The sequence below is a fragment of the Geotrypetes seraphini genome, chromosome 14 (genome assembly GCF_902459505.1).
Source record: "Geotrypetes seraphini chromosome 14, aGeoSer1.1, whole genome shotgun sequence".
NCBI lineage: Eukaryota > Metazoa > Chordata > Amphibia > Gymnophiona > Dermophiidae > Geotrypetes > Geotrypetes seraphini.
Window position 1 is genome coordinate 42890412 of NC_047097.1, and position 21553 is coordinate 42911964.

The window sequence follows — 21553 nt, forward strand, 5'->3', positions numbered from 1 at the left end:
TCCGTTTAGGATGAGGTCAAGAGTAGCACCCCCTCGTGTTGGTTCCGTGACCAGTTGCTCCATGAAGCAGTCCCTCACAGCTTCTACAAATCCTGTTTCCCTAGTGCAGTTGGAGTGACCCGTACTCCAGTCTATCCCCGGGTAGTTGAAATCCCCCATCACTGTTACACTTCCAGTCCTGCATTCCTGTCTCAGTTCAGCTTCCAAGTCATCTCCGACTCCTTCTGGTGTACCAGGTGGGCGATAGTACAGCCCCAGTTTTATGCCTGCACCCTTGTTACCCGGCAATTTGACCCATAGCGATTCCAGTTCTTCTGCCTTCGTTGCCATATCCATCTTGACCGAGTAGATAGAGTCCTTTATATATAGTGCTATGCCTCCCCCCTTCTTGTGGGTCCTGTCCCTCCTGTAGAGCTTGTACCCCGGCAGCGCCACATCCCATTGATTCTCCTCTGTCCACCAGGTTTCTATAATTCCAATTACATCCAGGTCCTCCCCCTTGGCCACGACTTCTAGTTCACCCATCTTGGCCATGAGGCTTCTTGCATTTGCGTATAAGCACCGCAGGCCCCGTCGTTTTTCCTCCACCTCCACATTTACCTGGGCCGCCTCCCCTTGAATTTCGGGCAGTTCTCCTGTTCCCTGTGCTTCTGCTTTGCCCTCATCCTTTACCCTCGTAGCTTTCGGCTTCCCCACATTCCCGCCACCCCACTTCCCCGCTTTTCCTCTGGGTTTTCTAGCCCTACCGGCCCCCTCCTGGGCTATCATCCCCTGAGCCTCTGTTTGATCTCCCTCGCCTTGTGGCACCCCTATATTGCCCTCAGCTTTCGCCCTCATGCCGCCCAGTCCCCTTGTGTCTCCATGCCCCTTAGTCTCCTCCCAGCAAGCTCCCTTTACCTGATGTTTCCCTCGCTGTCTGATCATAAGATCCACCGGTCCCTCTACTTCCTCCTTGCAGTCAGCCCGTTCAGCATCTGTTTTGGATACTGTTGTCCGAAGTGTCAACATCAGATCAGCTGTCGGCTTTCCCCCTCTCCTCAGTTTAAAGCCCTCTCGATCTCCTTCTTCACATTGGCTGCCAGTAGTCTAGTTCCCGCTGTGCTCAGGTGCAGGCCGTCCCGCCGGTAGAGCTTGCTCTTTCCCCAGAAAGACGTCCAGTTCCTCACAAAGTGGAAGTCCTCCTCCTGACACCATCTCCTCAACCATGCATTCACAGCCTGGAGGTCTGCCTGCCTCTTTGCATCTGCTCTCGGTACAGGCAGGATCTCTGAGAATGCTATCCTCCGGGTACTCCGCTTCAGCTTTCGTCCTAGGACCCTGAACTGGTCAGTCAGTGTGGCCATGCTGAAGTTCTTCCGGCTCACATCATTCGTTCCGACGTGGATTTTCACCGCAGTCTCCTCTGTCTCTGCTCCGTCCAGGATCCTCTCGATCCTATCAGTGATGTCTCGTGTCTTGGCCCCTGGGAGACAAGTCACTAGCCGGTCCTCCCTTCCTCCAGCTACGTGACTATCTACCTCTCTCAAGATCGAGTCTCCCACCACAATAGCAGACTTCCCTTTCCTCAGCAACCTCCTCTGTCTCAGGTCCGTACACTATCCTTTCTTTCAGCAACACTTCCATTATTTTTCCAACAACTGAAGTGAGGCTCACCGGCCTGTAGTTTCCTGCTTCATCCCTGTGACCACTTTTATGAATAGGGACCACATCCGCTCTCCTCCAATCCCCAGGAATCACTCCCGTCTCCAGAGATTTGTTGAACAAGTCTTTAATAGGACTCGCCAGAACCTCTCTGAGCTCCCTTAGTATCCTGGGATGGATCCCGTCTGGTCCTATCGCTTTGTCCACCTTCAGTTTTTCAAGTTGCTCATAAACACCCTTCTCCGTGAACGGTGCAGAATCTACTCCATTTTCTCGTGTAACTTTGCCAGACAATCTCGGTCCTTCTCCAGGATTTTCTTCTGTGAACACAGAACAGAAGTATTTGTTTAGCACATTTGCTTTCTCCTCATCACTCTCCACATATTTGTTCCCAGCATCTTTTAGCCTAGCAATTCCATTTTTTATCTTCCTCCTTTCACTAATATATCTGAAAAATTTTTTATCTCCCTTTTTTACATTTTTAGCCATTTGTTCTTCCGCCTGTGCCTTCGCCAAACGTATCTCTCTCTCGGCTTCTTTCAGTTTCACCCTGTAGTCCTTTCTGCTCTCCTCTTCTTGGGTTTTTTTATATTTCATGAACGCCAACTCTTTCGCCTTTATTTTCTCAGCCACTAGGTTGGAGAACCATATCGGCTTCCTTTTTCTCTTGTTTTTATTGATTTTCTTCACATAAAGGTCCGTAGCCATTTTTATCGCTCCTTTCAGCTTAGACCACTGTCTTTCCACTTCTCTTATGTCCTCCCATCCTAACAGCTCTTTCTTCAGGTACTTTCCTATTGCATTTAAGTCCGTACGTTTGAAATCTAGGACTTTAAGTATCGTGCGGCCGCTCTCCACTTTAGCCGTTATATCAAATCAAACCGTTTGATGATCGCTACTACCCAGGTGAGCACCCACTCGAACATTAGAGATACTCTCTCCATTTGTGAGGACCAGATCCAATATCGCTTTTTCCCTTGTGGGTTCCGTCACCATTTGTCTGAGCAGAGCCTCTTGAAAGGCATCCACAATCTCCCTACTTCTTTCCGATTCCGCAGACGGAACATTCCAGTCCGCATCCGGCAGGTTGAAATCTCCCAACAGCAGAACCTCCTCTTTCCTTCCAAACTTTTGGATATCCACAATCAGATCCTTATCAATTTGCTGCGATTGAGTCGGAGGTCTGTAGACTACACCCACGTGGATAGAAGTTCCATCTTCTCTTTTCAGAGCAATCCATATCGCTTCTTCCTCTCCCCAGGTCCCTTGCATTTCGGTCGCTTGGATATTGATCTTTACATAGAGAGCTACTCCTCCACCTTTATGACCATCTCTGTCCTTCCTAAAAAGATTATATCCCGGTATGTTTGCATCCCATCCATGTGATTCACTGAACCATGTCTCTGTGATAGCAACAATATCTAGATCTGCCTCTAATATCAGGGCTTGCAGATCATGAACTTTGTTGCTTAGACTGCGAGCATTTGTGGTCATCGCTTTCCAGCTATTTTTCAGCGATAATCTCCTTTTTTGTATGGATTTTTGTGTCGTTTCACTTTTTTTTAATATCATATTTTTAGTAATTTTCCTCCCCCTATGTTATTACCTTCTTTTTTTTTTTTTTTTTGAATTTAATATGCATTGTAACCATTAATGAACTTTCCTTTTGTTTCTAACAATGTCCAATAATCTATTTTTATTTTAATATTGTGATTTGTGTTTGTAACAGTATTTATTTATATAATATTTTACCCATGTTTTATAACTATGTGTTTTATTTTGTACATCGCCTTGAATTTTGATATGGCGATTAATCAAACTGTTTAATAAACTTGGAAACTTGGAAACTTCCGTTGCAATACTAAGAAATGAGTTGCTGATATTGCTTATGTTGCAGCCTTTACTACTATCACATCTTTTCTTTTGCCGGGGGTGGTCTCTATAATTGTCCTTCGTACATACACCACCCCCACCTTCTAGTTTAAATGCCTAGAAAAATATTGTCTAAATTTCTCTGCAAGGTTTCTTTTTCCTGCTGTAGTAATATGTAGCCCATCAGTGCAATATAGCTTCTTGTCCTTCCATGTATTTCCCCATCCTCCTATGTACCTGAAGCCTTCTTGATGACACCAGGCTCTGAGCCATCTATTAAAGTCCTTTGTGTTTTTCACTCTTTGCTCTCCTTTTCCTCGCATTGCGAGGGTGACCGGCACCTGAGGCAGTGGCACCCCTCTTCTGCCCTTTTCCCCCCCTCCCTGCCATGTGTGCCCCTTCTCCATACTTTTTTAACCGGCGCGAGCAGCACGAACTTGCTGTCCATGTTGGTGCACTCTCTGATGTCACTTCCTCCCAGAGCAGTGGGAGCAGTTGGAAGGGTGGTGGAAAGGAGGAGGAGTGCCAGCGCCCCAAAGATGACCGCGCCTGGGGCAGACTGCATCCCCTGCACACACTTTGCTACGCCATGGCTTGGTGCTTAAATGCTATAGCGTGCACCTACAAAGGTGGCATGCGCATGGAAGGATCAGAGGCAGGTCTTGCTGTTGCACACTTAAGTTATAGAATACTGTCACTTATATGCACAACTGCCACCTTTAGGCACGACCATTATAGAACCAAATCTTTTCCAGAGAAGAGAAAATAGTAAAACTAGAGGGCATAATTTGAAGTTGCAGGGAGGAAGACTCAGGAGCAATGTTAGGAGCTTCTTTTTCATGGAGAGGATGGCAGATGCCTGGAATGCTCTCCCGAGGAAAATGGTGATGGAATTCCAAAATGTGTGGGATAAATATAGAGGATCTCTAATTAGAAAACGAAGAATGTAAATTAAAGAACTAAGGCCGGTACTGGACAGATTTGCATGGTCTGTGTCCCATATGTGATGATTTCATGAGGAGGGCATCAATGGGAAAACCCCACTAACTTGGAACATGAGGATGTTACTGGCCAGACTTTATGGTAGATATCCTGCAAACAGGATGGTTGGATAGGCTGGAGTGAGCTTGGACGGCAACTTCAGCAGTTGGAACCTAGGACAATACCAGGTGGACTTTACAGTCTATGACCCAGAAATATCAAAGAAGAGACAAGTTAATTTAATCATGTATCGTTTAATGGGCAGACTGGTTGGACCGTTCAGGTCTTTATCTGCCATCATTTACGCCTACATTTGGGTGCATGCGTGCCAACTTATGTTCTATTCTTTAACAGCAATTTTGCACGCAATTGCCACTAGAGAATAGACACTTAGTACACTTAAGTTTTCCCATTAGATATTCCATTAGGTGAAATGTTCTTTAAATTCAAATGGGAAAGTGGTTCAAACTCATTTCTGAGAAGTTAAATGACAGCTGCCCTATTTGTTGAATGGCTTAATGATTTCCCATTTCATGTGATTTTGTTATGAAAATGAAGGGAAAGAAAAATAAATGAAATTCTGTTTATTTTCATTTCATATCAGATTGGAACAGCAACCAGCCCTTGTCCTGGTCCCAACTACCTCACTCCCTCTGTTATTTCTTTTTTTTTTAAATATAGAAAAACAGAACCATAGAGTTGGAGCAGACAAATTCCAGCAAAAGGTTTTATTTTAAAAAGAGCCAATGCAGTCTCCAGGCTTTCATACTGCTTTTACTTCCCCTCCGTCTTGCTCCCCCTCCCATATTTCTTACCCAGTTAATGGATAAAAGGGGACAGGAGTGATCCCTCAGTCATCTCTGGCCTGTGGAGCCCTTTCATATATGAGGATCATACTTGGGGTTACCAGATTTTCCAAACGGAAAATCCGGACCCCTAGACCCGCCCAGTTCCACCCAGTCCCACCACCAATCCCACCCTAGCCCCGCCCCCCACTGCCTGCTCTCATCAGCAGGATGGCATCCGCGCATGTGCGGATGCCCTCCTGCCCGATGGCAATTTGTTGGAAGCTTTTCAAAACCCGGACAAATTACCGGGTTTTGAAAAGCCATTTGGACCACCGGACATGTCCTCAAAAGGAGGACATGTCCGGGGAATTCCAGACATCTGGTAACCCTAGTCATACTGAAATTAATGAGCAACAATTTTTTTTAATTCAGAGTTTATTAATGTAGGAAAAACAAGTACATCATCTTAATGTACAGACTTTTCTTCACTTTTCAACATAGTCGCTATTTCTCTGCACACATTTTTCCCATCGTTCTGCAAGTTTGAAAATTCCTTTGCGGTAGAACTCCGTTCCAGCTGCCTGCAGACACAGATGCACTCCTTTTGACCATCTTTCACCATCTCAGGTTTGGTCTCGCATCTGTTCAGAGGGTGCCGGGTCGGGACTGTAGATCATCTCTTTCATTTTAATATCTCTGAAGAAGGTCCTGAGTGATGTTTTTTTTCTGAACTTTGTGGTTTTCTGTCAACAAATGTGGGACCCAGCGGGCACAAACTTTTCGATAGCCTAAGTTTTCAATAAATTTCCTGCACTACACTGTGTCCTATTCCAATTTTGCTGCGATTGCATTCGCATTGACATGTCTGTCTTCTTTAATAATGTCATCAACTTTTTCTTGTTGCATTCAGTGTAGGCAGTGTGAGGGTAACCGCTATGGAGGCTGATCTTAGATGCTTGTGTTTCCATTTTTGAAATATTTCACCCATCATCTAACACTGCTAGCGCCCATGCACACATCTCCATATGCACACTGAAGTCTTGGAGAATATCTGCAGTAGGGATTTCCTCTTTAACAAGGAATTCAATGACAGCATGTTGACAAAACGAAACATCAGTGTCGGCCATTTTGTATCTCCTGCCTATAGTCACATGACAGAAGCTAATAACATCACAATACCTCAATTTGTAGTGTAGTCTGTACATTAAGATGATGTTCTTGTTTTTCCTACATTAATAAATTCAGATTTAAAAAAAATTGTTGCTCCTTAATTTCAGTATGACCCTCGTAAATGGTGCCAGCCTATCTGAGGCCAGTGCTAATTTGCAATACAGACACGGTGGGGCAAGAGTAACTGGGAATCAGTCCTGTCTTCTTCAATAGGGTAAAATAGAGAAGTGTTGGGGGGGGGGGGGGGAGGTGTGAGAATGACTATGCAAGCCTACTAGTAGGGATTTTTCTTCAAACACTGGCAGCAGTTGTGGGACTGGGTCTGACTTTAAGTTATTTTTAAAATTTCATTTAGGTATTCTTTTTGACATTAAAAAAAAACAAATGAAACAAAGAAAATGAAATTTAAAAACAGAGTAAACTATAGAAATGTTCAATTCACAGAATGATGATAGAGGTGTGCAGAGACACCACAACTCAAAATGCCTGAAATTACACAGAAACCCATTAATTTTAGTGACTAGTATGCAAATTTCAAAGTGTGCAGCTCCAAGGGAAACATAGTAACATAGTAAATGATGGCAGATAAAGACCTGAATGGACCATCTAGTCTGCCCAACCATACATGCTCCATAAATTAATCATTTAATTTAAATGGTCCTTTTGCTTAGGTTCTATCTACTGGAGTCTCCATCAAAGCTCACTCCAGCCTATCTTAACCATCCCAGCCATCAAAGCCCTCCCCAGCAGCCATTGAGCTTGTGTAAATGGCTATGCCACATGTGTCAAACACAAGGGCTGTGGGCCGAATCCGGCCCACCTGGCCATTTTATGCGACCATCAGACACTGTGCACCTTACACTAGACCAGGAGTGTCCAACCCATTGGCTGCAGGTGGCTGGCTTGAGGGCGGTTTCAGTGTTTTGCTAATTGCCACCCCCAGTGTTTACCTTCTGGCCGGGTCCCTCCTCCTCACTGCTGCAATCATTTTGTGCACAAAGCCACGGGCAGCGGCTAATCTAGAAGAAAAACAGCAAATGTATAAGGTGGCCCTGGATACACAGTTAAGAGCACAGACAGAAGGAAGTGCAGCCAGAGATTGGGAAAAGATGGTTTGAAAAACAAAATCACCAGATAACAAAGGTAGGGGAAATTATTTAATTTTCAATTTAGTGATTGAATTGTGTCAGTTTTGAAAATTTACATCTGCTGTCTATATTTTGCACTGTTCAGGAAGAAATGCATTTGTTTCTATTTCTCTGCGGTTGTAGTGTATGCAGAATCTTGCATCTTAGGGTTTTGCTTGTATATATTAGCACTTTTAGTTTGTATTTGCAAAGGAGTTATCTGCATGTGTGACCAAGGTCAGGTATTCTGGTAGGAATGAATGTTGAGAAGCATACAGTGTGCTTTGTGTAGTTTAATTTTGTGGTTAACCATCATCCCCCTCTTCTACGAAACTGTGCTAGTGTTTTTTAGCGCAGAGAGCCGCGCTGAATGGCCTGCACTGCTCCCGACACTCATTGAGTTCCTATGAGCATCAGGAGCAGTGCAGACAATTCAGCATGGCTCTTTGCGCTAAAAACCACTAGCGTGGTTTCGTAGAAGAAGGGGGTATGTGTTGTTAATAAGATTATATTTTGTGCTTATATGAAAAATAAATGGAAAAAATGGTATTACAATTAGTACTATTATGGGGGTGGGGTATGGGGGTGGAGATTGGGCAGGGTCTGGCCCGTGACTTAGCCTGTGTTTTATATTTCAGCCCCTTAACGTGATTGAGTTTGACACCCTTGGGCTATGCCTAAAGTTAAGCTGGTAAATGCTAGTATTTTATAACAGCAGTTGCGTGCTTAACAAAGAATTTGCGTTTAGCACACATCATCCATGCACCTACCTTTAGGTGACCTTATGAGATCTACCCCCTAAGGGCCTGATTCTATCTATAATGCCTAAAAAAATGGCACAGATCATAACAGCGCTGAGCACGATTCTATAAAAGGCATGTTCCATGTATATAATCGCGCTGAGTGGCCGTATGCGACACTAATATTTAGGCGCCCCTACTTTGGCTTAAAAACCTGGACCTAAGTTATGGACAGGTTGGGCGTATTCTATAATGGTACACATAACTTTTAGGAACGTCAATGATCTGCCTGTGCTCCTCCCCTGGCCACACCCCCTTTTGAGAATCACATACTTGAACTGATGCACGCCACTTTATAGAATGTGCCAACACAGTTGTGTGCATAGCTTCTAATTAGTGCCAATTAATGTCAGTTATTAGATGTTAATCGCCAATTATTGGTGCCAGTTGGTCTTGTTAAAACAATGACGTTGGGCACTGATTTGCATGCATAACTTATGGCACTATATACAGATTTGGGGCCTAAGCTACTAAGGGCATGCAAGATGTGAAAGGTATTAAGATCTTGCCACTGAAATTAGCATAGGTACTAACAGAAATGATTAGCTGCTTGCAAGAGCACACAATGAACATGTTAAGAGTTGGCTCTTGTACTTTTTATTCATTTTTCATGTTGTTGTTAAGCCACCAAGAATTGTAGATTGTGTAGGGTATAAATCTTTTAAACAACCAAATAAATTATAAAACTCTACACTTGCCTTCCAAGCAGGTCAATTGAACGATTGGTTGAGTAATATTATCACACACTCCTCTTCCTACCTAAGTTTCAGAAAACTTGTAAAAACAAACTTTGTTTAACCAATTTTTTAACCAAATCCTCTTAAGCCCTACCTCTCCATCTCCAACCGAATTGTTCCCAAGATCTCTCATGCCTCACCTCTGTATCATGCTCTCCTGTATTTTAATGATCTTACATTGTACCTATATTCGCTGATTGTCCAGCTCTTCTTTGTTGTAAACCGCCTTGAACTACCACGGCTTTGGCAGTATATAAGAATAAAATTATTATTATTAAATATGAGACCTATGGGAATGGTGAAAAGACAGACCAGATAACCTCCTTCTTGGTTGTTCATTGCTTGAGGATACAGAGCCATACCGTGTGTGATTCTGCCGAGGCTAACTTCTGAATGATGAAATGTGCTGACCAGTAGAAAGAAATATGACTGTGATGGATGGTCATTGGCTATGAGAAGGAAGAATGCAAACTTAAAAGTTCCCAGGTATGCCAAGCAGCAGGAAATGCTCCGTTTCCAGTAGTTTCCTTATCCCCTGCTTAGTTGTATTGAAACTTCCTGGCTTCCCAGAGAAAATCAAAGGCCTTATGAGAACACAAGAGCAAGAAGTTAGACTAAACTTTATAAAATGATAAGGTTTAGAGATCATTTTATAAGTGATTTTTTGGGTAAGCCATGGACAAGCTGGATGTAGCTCTGGCTAAACCATTTAACATGCAGAAAACAGATTGTGATCAGCTGTGTTGAAATGTTACTTTAGAAGGTGATTTTTCCTATGTAGGTATTTTAGTTTAATTTGGGAAAGGAAAAGGGATCTATCAGATGGTTTAAAAGCCTTTTCTCTTGGGAGAAGATGTTGTTTTAATTATTTTCTTTTTTTTCTCACATTCCCTGTGGTTCATTTCAACAGGTTTACAGTCCACAGATGTGCAAGCGTCAGGCAGAGAGAGAATACCTAGGTGCTCTGAGGGGTAATTTCCCACTAGGGGCAGCAGAATATCATCCCATAGCACAGATTCCATGAAGATTTTCCAAGATATACATTAAGAGAACTTGTCAGCAAGCTTTTGTAAGCATTAATCGGATTGCAATTTAGCAGTATTTCTCAGTTCCACCGGACAACTCTCTCTGTGTTTCGTTTTGTAGAAAATATTACATTCTGTATATAATCTCCAACAGTTTTGCACTGCCACATAAGGTTACAAATCATTTTGATGGTTCTTGCAGTTCTTTCTTGGAAGATTAATTGCCATAAACCTGCAGTTTTAGCTAGACCATTTTGTTCCCCTTTCAGCAGGAATATCTTGCAAGTTGCCTCTTTTGCTCCAGTCATGCTTCCTTAAGTCAAGAGGGCAGTGACAACTCCCCTCGTACCTTTTAGGCAGTTTAATGAATCAGAGCGGATGCATAACTTAACATTTACCCATCTTCCCTCCCCTTCTTTCTGACTACAGCCCCAATTCACTGCTGTCTCTTTCTCCTGCCCCCTCCCCCAGCAGAGAAAAGTCATTACATGAAGAGATCAGCTTACCAGTTGTCTTCAGAGCAGTGGCTAAGAGCAAAGCTCCTGCTAGTACAGTAAGAGAAGCAGAGGAGAGAGTCGTGCCTTCAGAACTCCAGGGCTCTAAATACGGAGGCACAAGTGCATCTGCTAGTTGTTAGTCACTTGGCAGAGTGATTTTTCCTCTTGGGTAGTTCTAACGTTGGCTGCTTAATAATGTTTGTCAGCTATCTGATCTTAACATTGCTCTGCTTTCAGGCAGCAGTGTTAGCGAGACCAGGGGGAGAGGTAAGCCAAAACAGAACTTCTTGTCAAAAAAAAAATGATATTCTTGTGAAAGGTCCCATTAACTTTCTTTGTCTACAAGGAGAGATCATGAATATTTTCTAACTTGTGCAAAGTGCATTGTCCACAATGACATTTTAGGAATGTGCTGCCTTGTGTTGAAAAAAAAAAAAAAAAAAAAAAAAGGTGGTTGTAATCGTATTGGAACACTTTACTAGCTAAACTAGGATTTTATTATGGGAAAACAGTACAAAAGAAAGAAAAGAGGATTTTTGGGGTGGTTGTTGCTTTTTTTTTAGAGCATAAGCGTGCTTTTCAGGTTTGTTATTTCTGCTGCATAAAGAGGCATAGTGCAGTTTATCATCCAAAGTATTTATGTAACTTTTTTGCTTGAGATGAGAAGGATGGGAACTTGAAAAGTTGTTTTGTACCTATTAGATATTGTTTTGATGTAGTATGTTTTATTTATTACTCTTTGTAATGATTATGACAGATCAATGGTACTGGTGTTATCAGTTGTTTTATGCCTGTTTCCTTTTTTATCTATCTTAATTTATATTCATCTTTCAGTAGTATATCTCTGTTTTTCTTTTACAGTATGGGCATATTTATGACATGATATTTCATAGTTTATTTACTTCCAATACATTTTATTGATAACTGAATTAATTTTGCAGTAGAAATGTTTATACGGTAAATGAGATTATGTGCAATTTCTTATCTTAAACATCAAGTGATTCTTTTTATATATTACAAAAATATATTTGTATAAATATTTATTTAATATAAATATGTACCGACAAATAACAAATGTGTCCTAGAATAATAATCTTTTTAAAATGCTTTTAGAATTGTTGTCTTTTGAAGAGCAATATTTTTTATTCTTCATGTTTAAAACGTCCCAAACTGTAGGTGGACATGGAAAATTAAATCCCCGCTGGAGTGATGAATCCTTCTTTCAGCTTTATCTGTTGTTAGCCCTAGCTGAAGCCTAGTAAAGCTGATTAAGCATTTTCCTGTCAAGAAAAAACAAATATGGTAAAATGGTTTCAAAGGTGTAGAAATGTCACCGATTTCAACATTAACCAGGGCAGTTCTGGTCTCGGTGAAAAACATAAATAGTTGTTTGAAAACTGAAAAGGAAATATGGTCCTATGTGATGCAAATGAATATATATCAATTCATGTTTGAGAATATGGGTAACTTAAGCACAATCAGACGGTCCGCCCCGGGTGCCATGTTGGAGGTGCCCCTCCTCCTCTCTGCCCCCTCTGCCTCTTCCCACTCCCCCCCTTCCCCATACCTCTAGTTGTTCACTGCCAAGAGCAACAACTTCAACATGTTCCTCGTGACTGTGTCAGCTCTCCCGCTTAGAACATAAGAATGGTCTTACTGGGTCAAACCAATGGTCCATCAAGCCCAGTAGCCCAATCCAGGCCACTAGTACCTGGCCAAAACCCAAGTAGTAGCAATATTCCATGCTACCGATCCAGGGCAAGCAGACTATGGACATTTCCTCCAGGAATTTGTTCAAACCTTTCTTAAAACCATCAGAGGGAGAACCGCAGGGGAACGCTGAAGTTGTATGGGGAAGAAAAGGGGGGCACCCTCGCTACGCCACTGAACAAATCTTGGGTAGTGATCAAGAGCGTGTATGGCTGTTAGGAAGGAGACATCCATATACCTTCTTGGAGCCTTAGAGTGAAAGGAAAGCCCCCCCCCCCAACTGGGCCATCATGGGAGTTTCTGTTGTTTCCTAGTCCATTTGGATAACGTTTGGGTGAGAGAGATGTTGGTTCTGAGAAACCCAAGCACAGTTCAGGAAACAGGGCAAGCAAGATTCAGCAGAAAGGTCCAGGCAAAAAACATCAGGGCAAAGGGTCCACATGGAGAAAAAAACTGAATGCAGTCACATGACTTCATAGATCAATCTCAGGATCCTTTGCACCCCATACAAATTCCTGCTGCCTCTGGGTTTAAATATTGTGGGTGATCTCTTCTCTGAATCAGTGGGTGCTCACCAAACAACCATAATATTTTCAGGGTCATGATGTGAACAAACTTTGTGCTCTATTTCCTAAAGTTCAGTAAGACTGTGCAGTCAGTGGCACATTCTTTATGGCATACAAATCGAATGGGCTTCAGTGCATGTGTTATGGCTTTGTAAAAGGGGCCCTGAATTCTTTAATAGACTTAATTGGCACCTTGCAATTGATGTAAATTGCACTTAATTGCATGTTGGGAGCCTATTCTTTTAAAAATCTACATTAGAGAATGACACGGGGAAAAATTCTGTCCCTGTCACTGCCCCGTGCCCGGACCACCATTCCCTTCACCACCCTGTCCCTGTCTCCACCGTCCCCTTCACTGCCCGTCCCCGCAACATCCATACAAGCCTCAGTACTGCAATATTTAGCTTATTCCTTCCTTATAAATCAATGTTCTGGCTGCTGAACTAGAAAAATAAATAAATAGAATTTTTTTTTTCTACCTTTGTTGTCTGGTTTCTGCTTTCCTCATCTTCTCATTCAATTCCTTCCATCCACTGTGTCTTCTCTCTGCGTCATGCGTTTGTTATGTTACTGTGCCTCTCCCTTCACACCCACACCTCCCCAATTGGTCTGGCACCCATCTTCTTCCCTCCGCCCCCCATAGTCTGGCATCTCTGTCTTCTTCCCTTCCAGTGTCTTCTCCCCACTTTCTGTTCCCCATTTCCCTTCAGTGTCTTCTCCCCACTCTCTGTTTCCTATTTCCCTTTAGCGTCTTCTCCCCACTCTGTCTTCCACATTTCCCTTCAGCGTCTGTTCCTCTCCACCCTCCTTCAGCGTCTGTTCTATTCCTTTCTACCACCACCTTTTTCTCTCGCCACCCCCTTCACCATCTGTTCCTTTCTACCGCCCTTCAGCACCCCTTGCACAGTCCGACCAGTCCAGCACGGTCCAGCAGCTCCCTCCCGCCCAATCGCAATGTTCAGCCATCTCCCTCACACCTCACCTTAGGTGCCGACTTTAATTCTTTTTCTCCCAGCCGCATGCTTTCAATAAGCTGCGCACGCGCGGCTGCTTGAATTGTTGAATCTTCTCCTCTGATGCAACCGGAAACAGGAAGTTGCATAAGAGGAGAAGGTTTAACAACTCGAGCAGCCGCACGCACAGCTTATTGAAAGCGTGCGGCTGGGAGAAGAAGAATTAAAGTAGGCACCTAAGGTGAGGTGGGAGGGAGATGGCAGGATGCAATGATCGTGTGGGGATGCTGGACCATGCGATCCGTGATTGCTTCACTGCGGAGACAAGACCATTTACCGTTCCACAGGGCGGTAAATGGCCTTGTCCCCGTCCCCGCAGTGACCACTATTTTTTCTCTCCCCGTTTCAGCGGGTTATCCACGGCTAGCCACGGGTAACAACCACCATGTCATTCCCGTTTATCCCCCTGCGAAACACTATAAATGTATGCAGGTGACATCTTTGTTCTCCATGAGATAGACTCAAATCCAGGGCAGGATTAATTCATCCAGGGTCCCTAGGCACACAATTCCACTGGGCCCCCTGTCCTGCCCCACCCCACCATGCCCCGCCCCCTTCCACACACCCCTGCCCCTTTTTTTTACTTCTTTATTTCCACTTTATTTCTTTTATTTTAAAATTCAAAATAAACAAAGATTACCATACCAATGCCAGTGTAATTTTTCTTTTATGCAACCTCCAAACATCTCTGACCAAATCTCCCCTTCCTTCCTAGAGGAAGAGATCTTTAGCTGGCAGGGCTTTGGGAAGTCCACCAATTTATATTTTGCATTTGGGTAGGAGGCATGGGGCATAGCGGGAAGAAAATTTAGTGCCTGCCATTTTATTGGACTAGAACATTTCTCAATTAGCTTTCAGACCTCTTTCTTCAGGTCAGTAAACTATACTGCTGTTACAGTATCCCTGTCCTGACCTGAGGAGAGGAGTTATGGACTCTGAATAAGTTAAAAATGTATTAAAATTAGTCCAATAAACAGTATCACATTATTTCCATTTTCTGTTAATAAATGATTATCAACACAGCTACAATAATACTTTATCCTAAAGCAAAAATAAATAAATAAAACAAATAGAATTTTTTTTTCTACTTTTGTTGTCTGGTTTCTGCTTTCCTCATCTTCTCATCATTCTCTTACTGCCATCCATTGTCTGCCCTCTCCATCCAGTGTTCGCCCTCTCTCTCTTCCATATGGCATCTTCCCTCTTTTTATTTCCTTTCAATAAACTGTCTATCCTGTGCCCCTTCTCTCCTTTGTACATGAGTCATCACAGCTTCACCTCCCCTCTCCATTTTTCTGGTCTGGCATCTCTATCTCCTTTCCTTCTCTCCCCTCCCTAGCATCTCTCTCCTCTCCTTTTCTTCTGTCTCTACCTCCCCCTCCATGGTCTGGTATCTCCTTTCCTTCCTTCATTTCCCTCCCTCCCATGGTCTTGGCATCTGTCTTCCCCTCCTCTCCCTTCCCTGGTCTTCTTCCTCCCTCCTTTCCTCTCGCTCACCAATTGGGTGCAGCAGCATTTCTCTCCCCCTCCTTCTCCGTCTCATACACCTGTCAGCAGCGCACAAAGTCTTTTCTTCCACCTGGGCCCCTGACTGCCTGCCCAAAAACATCAGGGGGGGCCTCATCAGTATAAGGAGAAGGCAAACAGGCTGTCCAGGCATCTCTTCCTCTTTCCCTTCCAGGGCCAGCAGTAGGGGGCAGCAAACAGGGTAGGGGGCCCCCGAGTGCATGGTGAGGTAATGTAAAAGGTAGAGCATTGAAGGGGAAATTTACATAACTTTTGAAACCCAATACCATAAAAGCATAGGAAGCAGTTTAAAAAAATAAAATAAATATATATATATATATATATATATATATATATATATATATATATATAAGATTAGGGTGCTAAAATCAACACAGAAGACCCCTCCCCTAGACAGGGTGAACAAGTTTACTTAACCCTGGGGCTCTCGTGCCTCCACAGAGCCAGCACCAGCGAATAAGAGATTTGTAAAAGGGAACAAAATGAGAAGCCACATAAATCCCACCCATATACCTAGGCAACATCAAAGCTATAGGCTCTATCCAGCGACGTCCACTTTCCTCCAAGGGCTCTCCAAGGTACTGCCGTCCCCGCCCTTCTTGCCCACTCTGCACCTTCTCCAAGCGGTTCCTCTTCCTCGTCACTCTTCCAGATAGCCTTCCTGAATGAAGCCGACCTCAGCCCGCGTCCCTCCCCCTAACCTTCCACGGAGCTAGCCCGGCAAGGCGTAGGAGAACGGGGCAGGTCACCGAGAGGCAGCCGGGAGCCCAGCAAAACAAGGAGGAAGGGCCGGAACCCGGCCTGAACACAACCCCTTCTCCTGGCAGTCATGCCAGCAGAGCAGTGGGGCACCCTAGGGGCCACTGTTGTGAACTTCACGTTAAGGGTGCCAGCTATGCATCTCGCCATAACTCCTGTACCTATATGGCAGTACCATTGGTTTTGGTGGGCTCACACTTTTCACCACAAGTGTACTAGTTAGGGTGGCATATGGGCCTGGGTCCCCTTCTCTGCAATCCATGCACTGCTCACCAGGCTACTCCAGAAACCTGCTTGCAGCTCTATTAGGACTGGCCATAGTATCTGTAGCTCTCATAGAGACAGATATGTACTGTTTCATGCAGATATTGGGGGGTAGGAGTGGGAGGGGATCACTGATCGCTGGGAGAGTGTGTGGGGGCCATCTTTTCATCCCTCCAGTGGTCATCTGATCAGTTTGGGTACCCTTTTGGCCCTTATACATTTTAAAAACAAGTGTAGCCCAAAACATCCAAACTCTGCACATTTCACCCTCAGCTGTGTCAGTATTTAATGATAAAAATATGGTATCTAAATGTCAAATATAAATAAACTACTTAGTGCATTAAGCAATTAACACGTGGTTAATGCACGAAAAGAGGCTACCGCGTGACTGCATTGTATAGTTTTTCGATAGTTTGCTTTAGTAATGCACATTAAAACACGTGTTACTTAATTTTTTTCAAAGTTTCTGTCAGGGAGCGTGGCATGGGCAGAGAGTGGGCATGGAAGAACATAAGAATAGCCATACTGTGTCAGACCAGTGATCTATCTGTCCAAGTACCCTGCTTCTAATTCAGAATCTCAAATAGTATCAAGTGTCTTCCCCCAGGTCTATGTTAAGCATTTTGCAGTTAGTATACATAAAGGGTCAGATTCTGCCTACATCGGCAGCCACCTACAAAAAATGCTGCAGATCACGTATCAATCACGCTATGGAGCCATTTGCGGAATTTTGCCCACCATTAAACTTAGGCGCTCATAATGTAGCCAATCTTTTGAAGGCCTAGATTCCCGACTTCTATGTTTAACGAGAATCATGTCTACAGAGGTGCCTAGCGGTGCCTAAGGCCATTTCCTGCACAAACCCACACCTGCTTTGACCTTAAATGCCATTAGGTGCCTCTGTAGATGCAATTATGGCATCCTTTTATGTAGTTGCCTACATTTTTTTAATGACATTTTAATCGGTTTTAAATGATGCGGTCAATTACTGCACCGATTAACTCCAATTGCAATGATTACAGAGGTAGGGCTGCCTAGCTTATGGCGTCATGTAGAGAATTTGGGCCTACATGTGATGTATTAATAAAAACAGTTAACATGGGACCACGTTCAGTTTTCTAAATAGGAAGCTTCTGTGTTAACTGGGAGCAGGTACTGCATTTTAATTTGAATGTTGATGTAAGACTTGCAGTAAAAAAAAAAGAAGCAGCATTAGTTTTAGGCTTGCCAAGAGTTAAAATCCTGCTCTTTTAGCAGAAGGGCCCCTTAGACTGTCATATTAAAAAGAATTATAAAACCTGACACTCAAGAGGAATGTGTGGTTCCCAATTATTAATTAAATAATTTTATTCTCAATTTTTTCATTATGGAAAATCGGAGGGCTCCATTTGAAAAGCTACAGTAGCGATTCCCATGCAGCAAATGTGACACAGCCCATTCAATTCCTATGGGCTGCTTCACTTTCTGCCATGGTTTTGTAAAAGAGAGTCATAATCTATTAGAGATTTTTATCAATATTGTTAGTTCCATAAATGGGTCAAATAAACTTACAGAGTAACATAGTAGATGACAGCAGATAAAGACCCAAATGGTCCATCCAGTCTGCCCAACCTGATTCAATTTAAATTTTTTCTTCTTAGCTATTTCTGGGCAAGAATCCAAAGCTTTACCCTGTATTGTGCTTGGGTTCCAACTGCCAAAATCTCTGTTAAGACTTACTCCAGCCCATCTATACCCTCCCAGCCATTGAAGCCCTCCCCAGCCCATCCTCCACCAAACGGCCATATACAGACACAGACCGTGCAAGTCTGCCCAGTACTGGCCTTAGTTCTTTATTTAATCCTATTTTCTGATTCTAGATCCTTTGTGTTCATCCCACGCTTCTTTGAACTCAGTCACAGTTTTACTCTCCACCACCTCTCTCGGGAGTGCATTCCAGGCATCCACCACCCTCTCCGTAAAGTAGAATTTCCTAACATTGCCTTTGAATTTACCACTCCTCAATCTCAAATTATGTCCTCTGGTTTTACCATTTTCCTTTCTCTGAAAAAGATTTTGTTCTACGTTAATACCCTTCAAGAATTTGAACGTCTGAATCATATCTCCCCTGTCTCTCCTTTCCTCTAGGGTATACATATTCAGGGCTTCCAGTCTCTCCTCATACGTCTTCTGGTGCAAGCCTCCTATCATTTTCGTCACCCTCCTCTGGACTGCCTCAAGTCTTCTTACGTCCTTCGCCAGATACGGTCTCCAAAATTGAACACAATACTCCAAGTGGGGCCTTACCAATGACCTGTACAGGGGCATCAACACCTTCTTCCTTCTACTGACTCTCTTTATACAGCCCAGCATCCTTCTGGCAGCAGCCACTGCCTTGTCACACTGTTTTTTCACTTTTAGATCTTCAAACACTATCACCCCAAGGTCCCTCTCCCCATCCGTGCATATCATCTTCTCACCTCCCAGCATATACGGTTCCTTCCTATTATTAATCCCCAAATGCATTGCTCTGCATTTCTTTGTATTGAATTTTAGTTGCCAGGCATTAGACCATTCCTCTAACTTTTGCAGATCCTTTTTCATATTTTCCACTCCCTCTTCGGTGTCTACTCTGTTACAAATCTTGGTATCATCTGCAAAAAGGCACACTTTTCCTTCTAACCCTTCAGCAATGTCACTCACAAACATATTGAACAGGATTGGCCCCAGCACTGATCCCTGAGGTACTCCACTACTCACCTTTCCTTCCTTCGAGCGACTTCCATTAACCACCACCCTCTGGCGTCTGTCCGACAGCCAGTTTCTGACCCAGTTCACCACTTTGGGTCCTAACTTCAGCCCTTCAAGTTTGTTCAACAGCCTCCTATGAGGAACTGTATCAAAGGCTTTGCTGAAATCCAAGTAAATTACATCTAGCATATGTCCTCGATCCAGCTCTCTGGTCACCCAATCAAAAAATTCAATCAGGTTCGTTTGGCACGATTTACCTTTTGTAAAGCCATGTTGCCTCGGATCCTGTAACCCATTAGATTCAAGGAAGTACACTATCCTTTCTTTCAGCAAAACTTCCATTATTTTTCCAACAACTGAAGTGAGGCTCACTGGCCTGTAGTTTCCTGCTTCATCCCTGTGACCACTTTTATGAATAGGGACCACATCCGCTCTCCTCCAATTCCCAGGAATCACTCACTTAAACAATGCAATACAGATCCCCCAAAATTAAAAAGCTTAAAAATATTAACAGAGCCATTTAAATATGTACAAGCTGAATCAAGCTGTCCATCTCTAGAGTGACCAGAGCGATTTGCCTTTTCATAGCACAACTTTCAGTAGTGAGCAATTTCACTCTTACTGATTGATTGTAGTTCACAGAATATTTGCTATACTATTGGGACAAAATTCAGTCAATTATATTGAGCCTAATATTCAGACCTTGGGAGGCAGCCTGTCTATGTTCCATGGTCAGCAGTGAGCCTGAATATTCAGTGCTGGCCAATTTCTGGTGAGCAGCGTTCGAGTATCTGGGTTTTTTTGACCAGTTATAATTTAACTGGTTAGGTTGATATTCGGTGCTGACCAGTTAAGAGCAAAGATAAGGCTGCTATTTAGGTGGTCTGATTTGCCGTCTAAACTCAGTCAGTGCTGAATATTGCCAGTTATTGTGCAATATAGTTGGTTAAATTTTAGCCACTAACTAACCCAACCAGATCGCCCCCAAACCAAGGGACCCCCTCCTTAGTGGCTAACATCCCAACCACATATGTCTTCTTTCCCAATTTAAGTCCCTCAAAGCAGTAGCCCTTCCCCCAAGACTCCAGCCTTCCAAACATGTCCCCCCAAAAGCCCAGCAAACCCTGGTGTCTGATGGTGAGACCAATTCCAGAGTTGCTTCCACCTTCACCAGTGCCTTCAAAAATGGCACCAGTGACACATGATGGTAGTCTCATAGTACTAATACTATAGGGTTATGTTTCTGTACTGTGGATCCTAGTGCAGTACTACTGCTAGGAGTCAGAATGAGTACTGGGAGACGAATGCTTGGGGCAGGTGCAGTTTTGAAGGAGAGCACCAATCCTTTCAGCAGCAGTGGAGGTGAATCTCTGCCATTTGGGATTTCTGCCCCATCAGTGATGAACCATGGGTATGTTCTGGATGGGGTCAGGGGTGTGGAGTAGGATAGACTCAGAGGGGCTTGGGTTTCTTTTTTGGGCAGGATTTTTGCCAGGGAGTGAAGCTTTTGTCAGGAGGGGTGGTGGGGCGATGTTATCTTGGGAAGGGGGGCAATCTGTTGGGTGATCAGGAGTTTCGGTAATGTCATCAGGAGGAATCTGTTGGATGATCAAGGGGTTGAGTAATGTCATCACAGAGCGTGATAGATTGGAAGGGGCTCTGACCTAGGGGGGGATGCAGGTGGAGGATCAGATTTCATTGTGGAATCAGTGGTTAGAGCTACAGCCTCAGCACCCTGAGGTTGTGGGTTCAAACCCCACGCTGCTCCTTGTGACCCTGGGCAAGTCACTTAATCCTCCACTGCCCCAGGTACATTAGATAGATTGGGACAGATAGTACCTGTATGTAAACTGCTTTGAATGTGGTTATAAAACTACAAAAAGGCAGTATACAACACCCAATCCCTTTCTCTAAAATGCTTAAACTGCAAACTGAATCAGGAAAGGAGAATGTGTGCAGGGGTTGGGGTGTGCTGCAACGAGTTGTTGCCCCTTATACATTTAATTCGGGTCTGGGTCTGCGTGCATCACCTGATAGTGTGGCTGCAAGTAACAAGGCACTTGTGGGGTAACTCTATCCTGTGTGGTAAATGCAGGGCAGATACAGGGCATTCTCGCTACATTCACCACACAGGATTTGTATTTACTATACATTAATTTTTATTTATTTAGGTATTTATATACCACCTGTCAAGGCTATCTAAGCAGTTTACAATCAGGTACTCAAGCATTTTCCCTTTCTGTCCTGGTGGGCTCACAATCTATCCAATGTATCTGGGGCAATCGAGGATTGAGTGACTTGCCCACTGTCACAAGGAGCAGTATGGGATTTAAACCCACAATCTCA

The 21553-nt window shown here is 43.6% G+C and overlaps 1 protein-coding gene across 4 annotated transcripts in view; it reads left to right on the forward strand.

Annotated features, from left to right (window-relative positions):
* THSD4 (thrombospondin type 1 domain containing 4) overlaps positions 1–21553 on the forward strand; it is a 1080479-nt gene that overhangs the window by 719516 nt on the left and 339410 nt on the right. The window contains exon 1 of one of the 4 annotated variants that reach the window (XM_033919869.1): positions 10688–10905. The exons of the other annotated variants lie outside the window; for them this stretch is intronic. Coding sequence (XP_033775760.1) covers positions 10834–10905 — 72 coding nt within the window. The 5' untranslated portion in view covers positions 10688–10833. Of the gene's footprint in view, positions 1–10687; positions 10906–21553 lie in introns of those variants that run through there. 4 annotated transcript variants of the gene reach the window in all.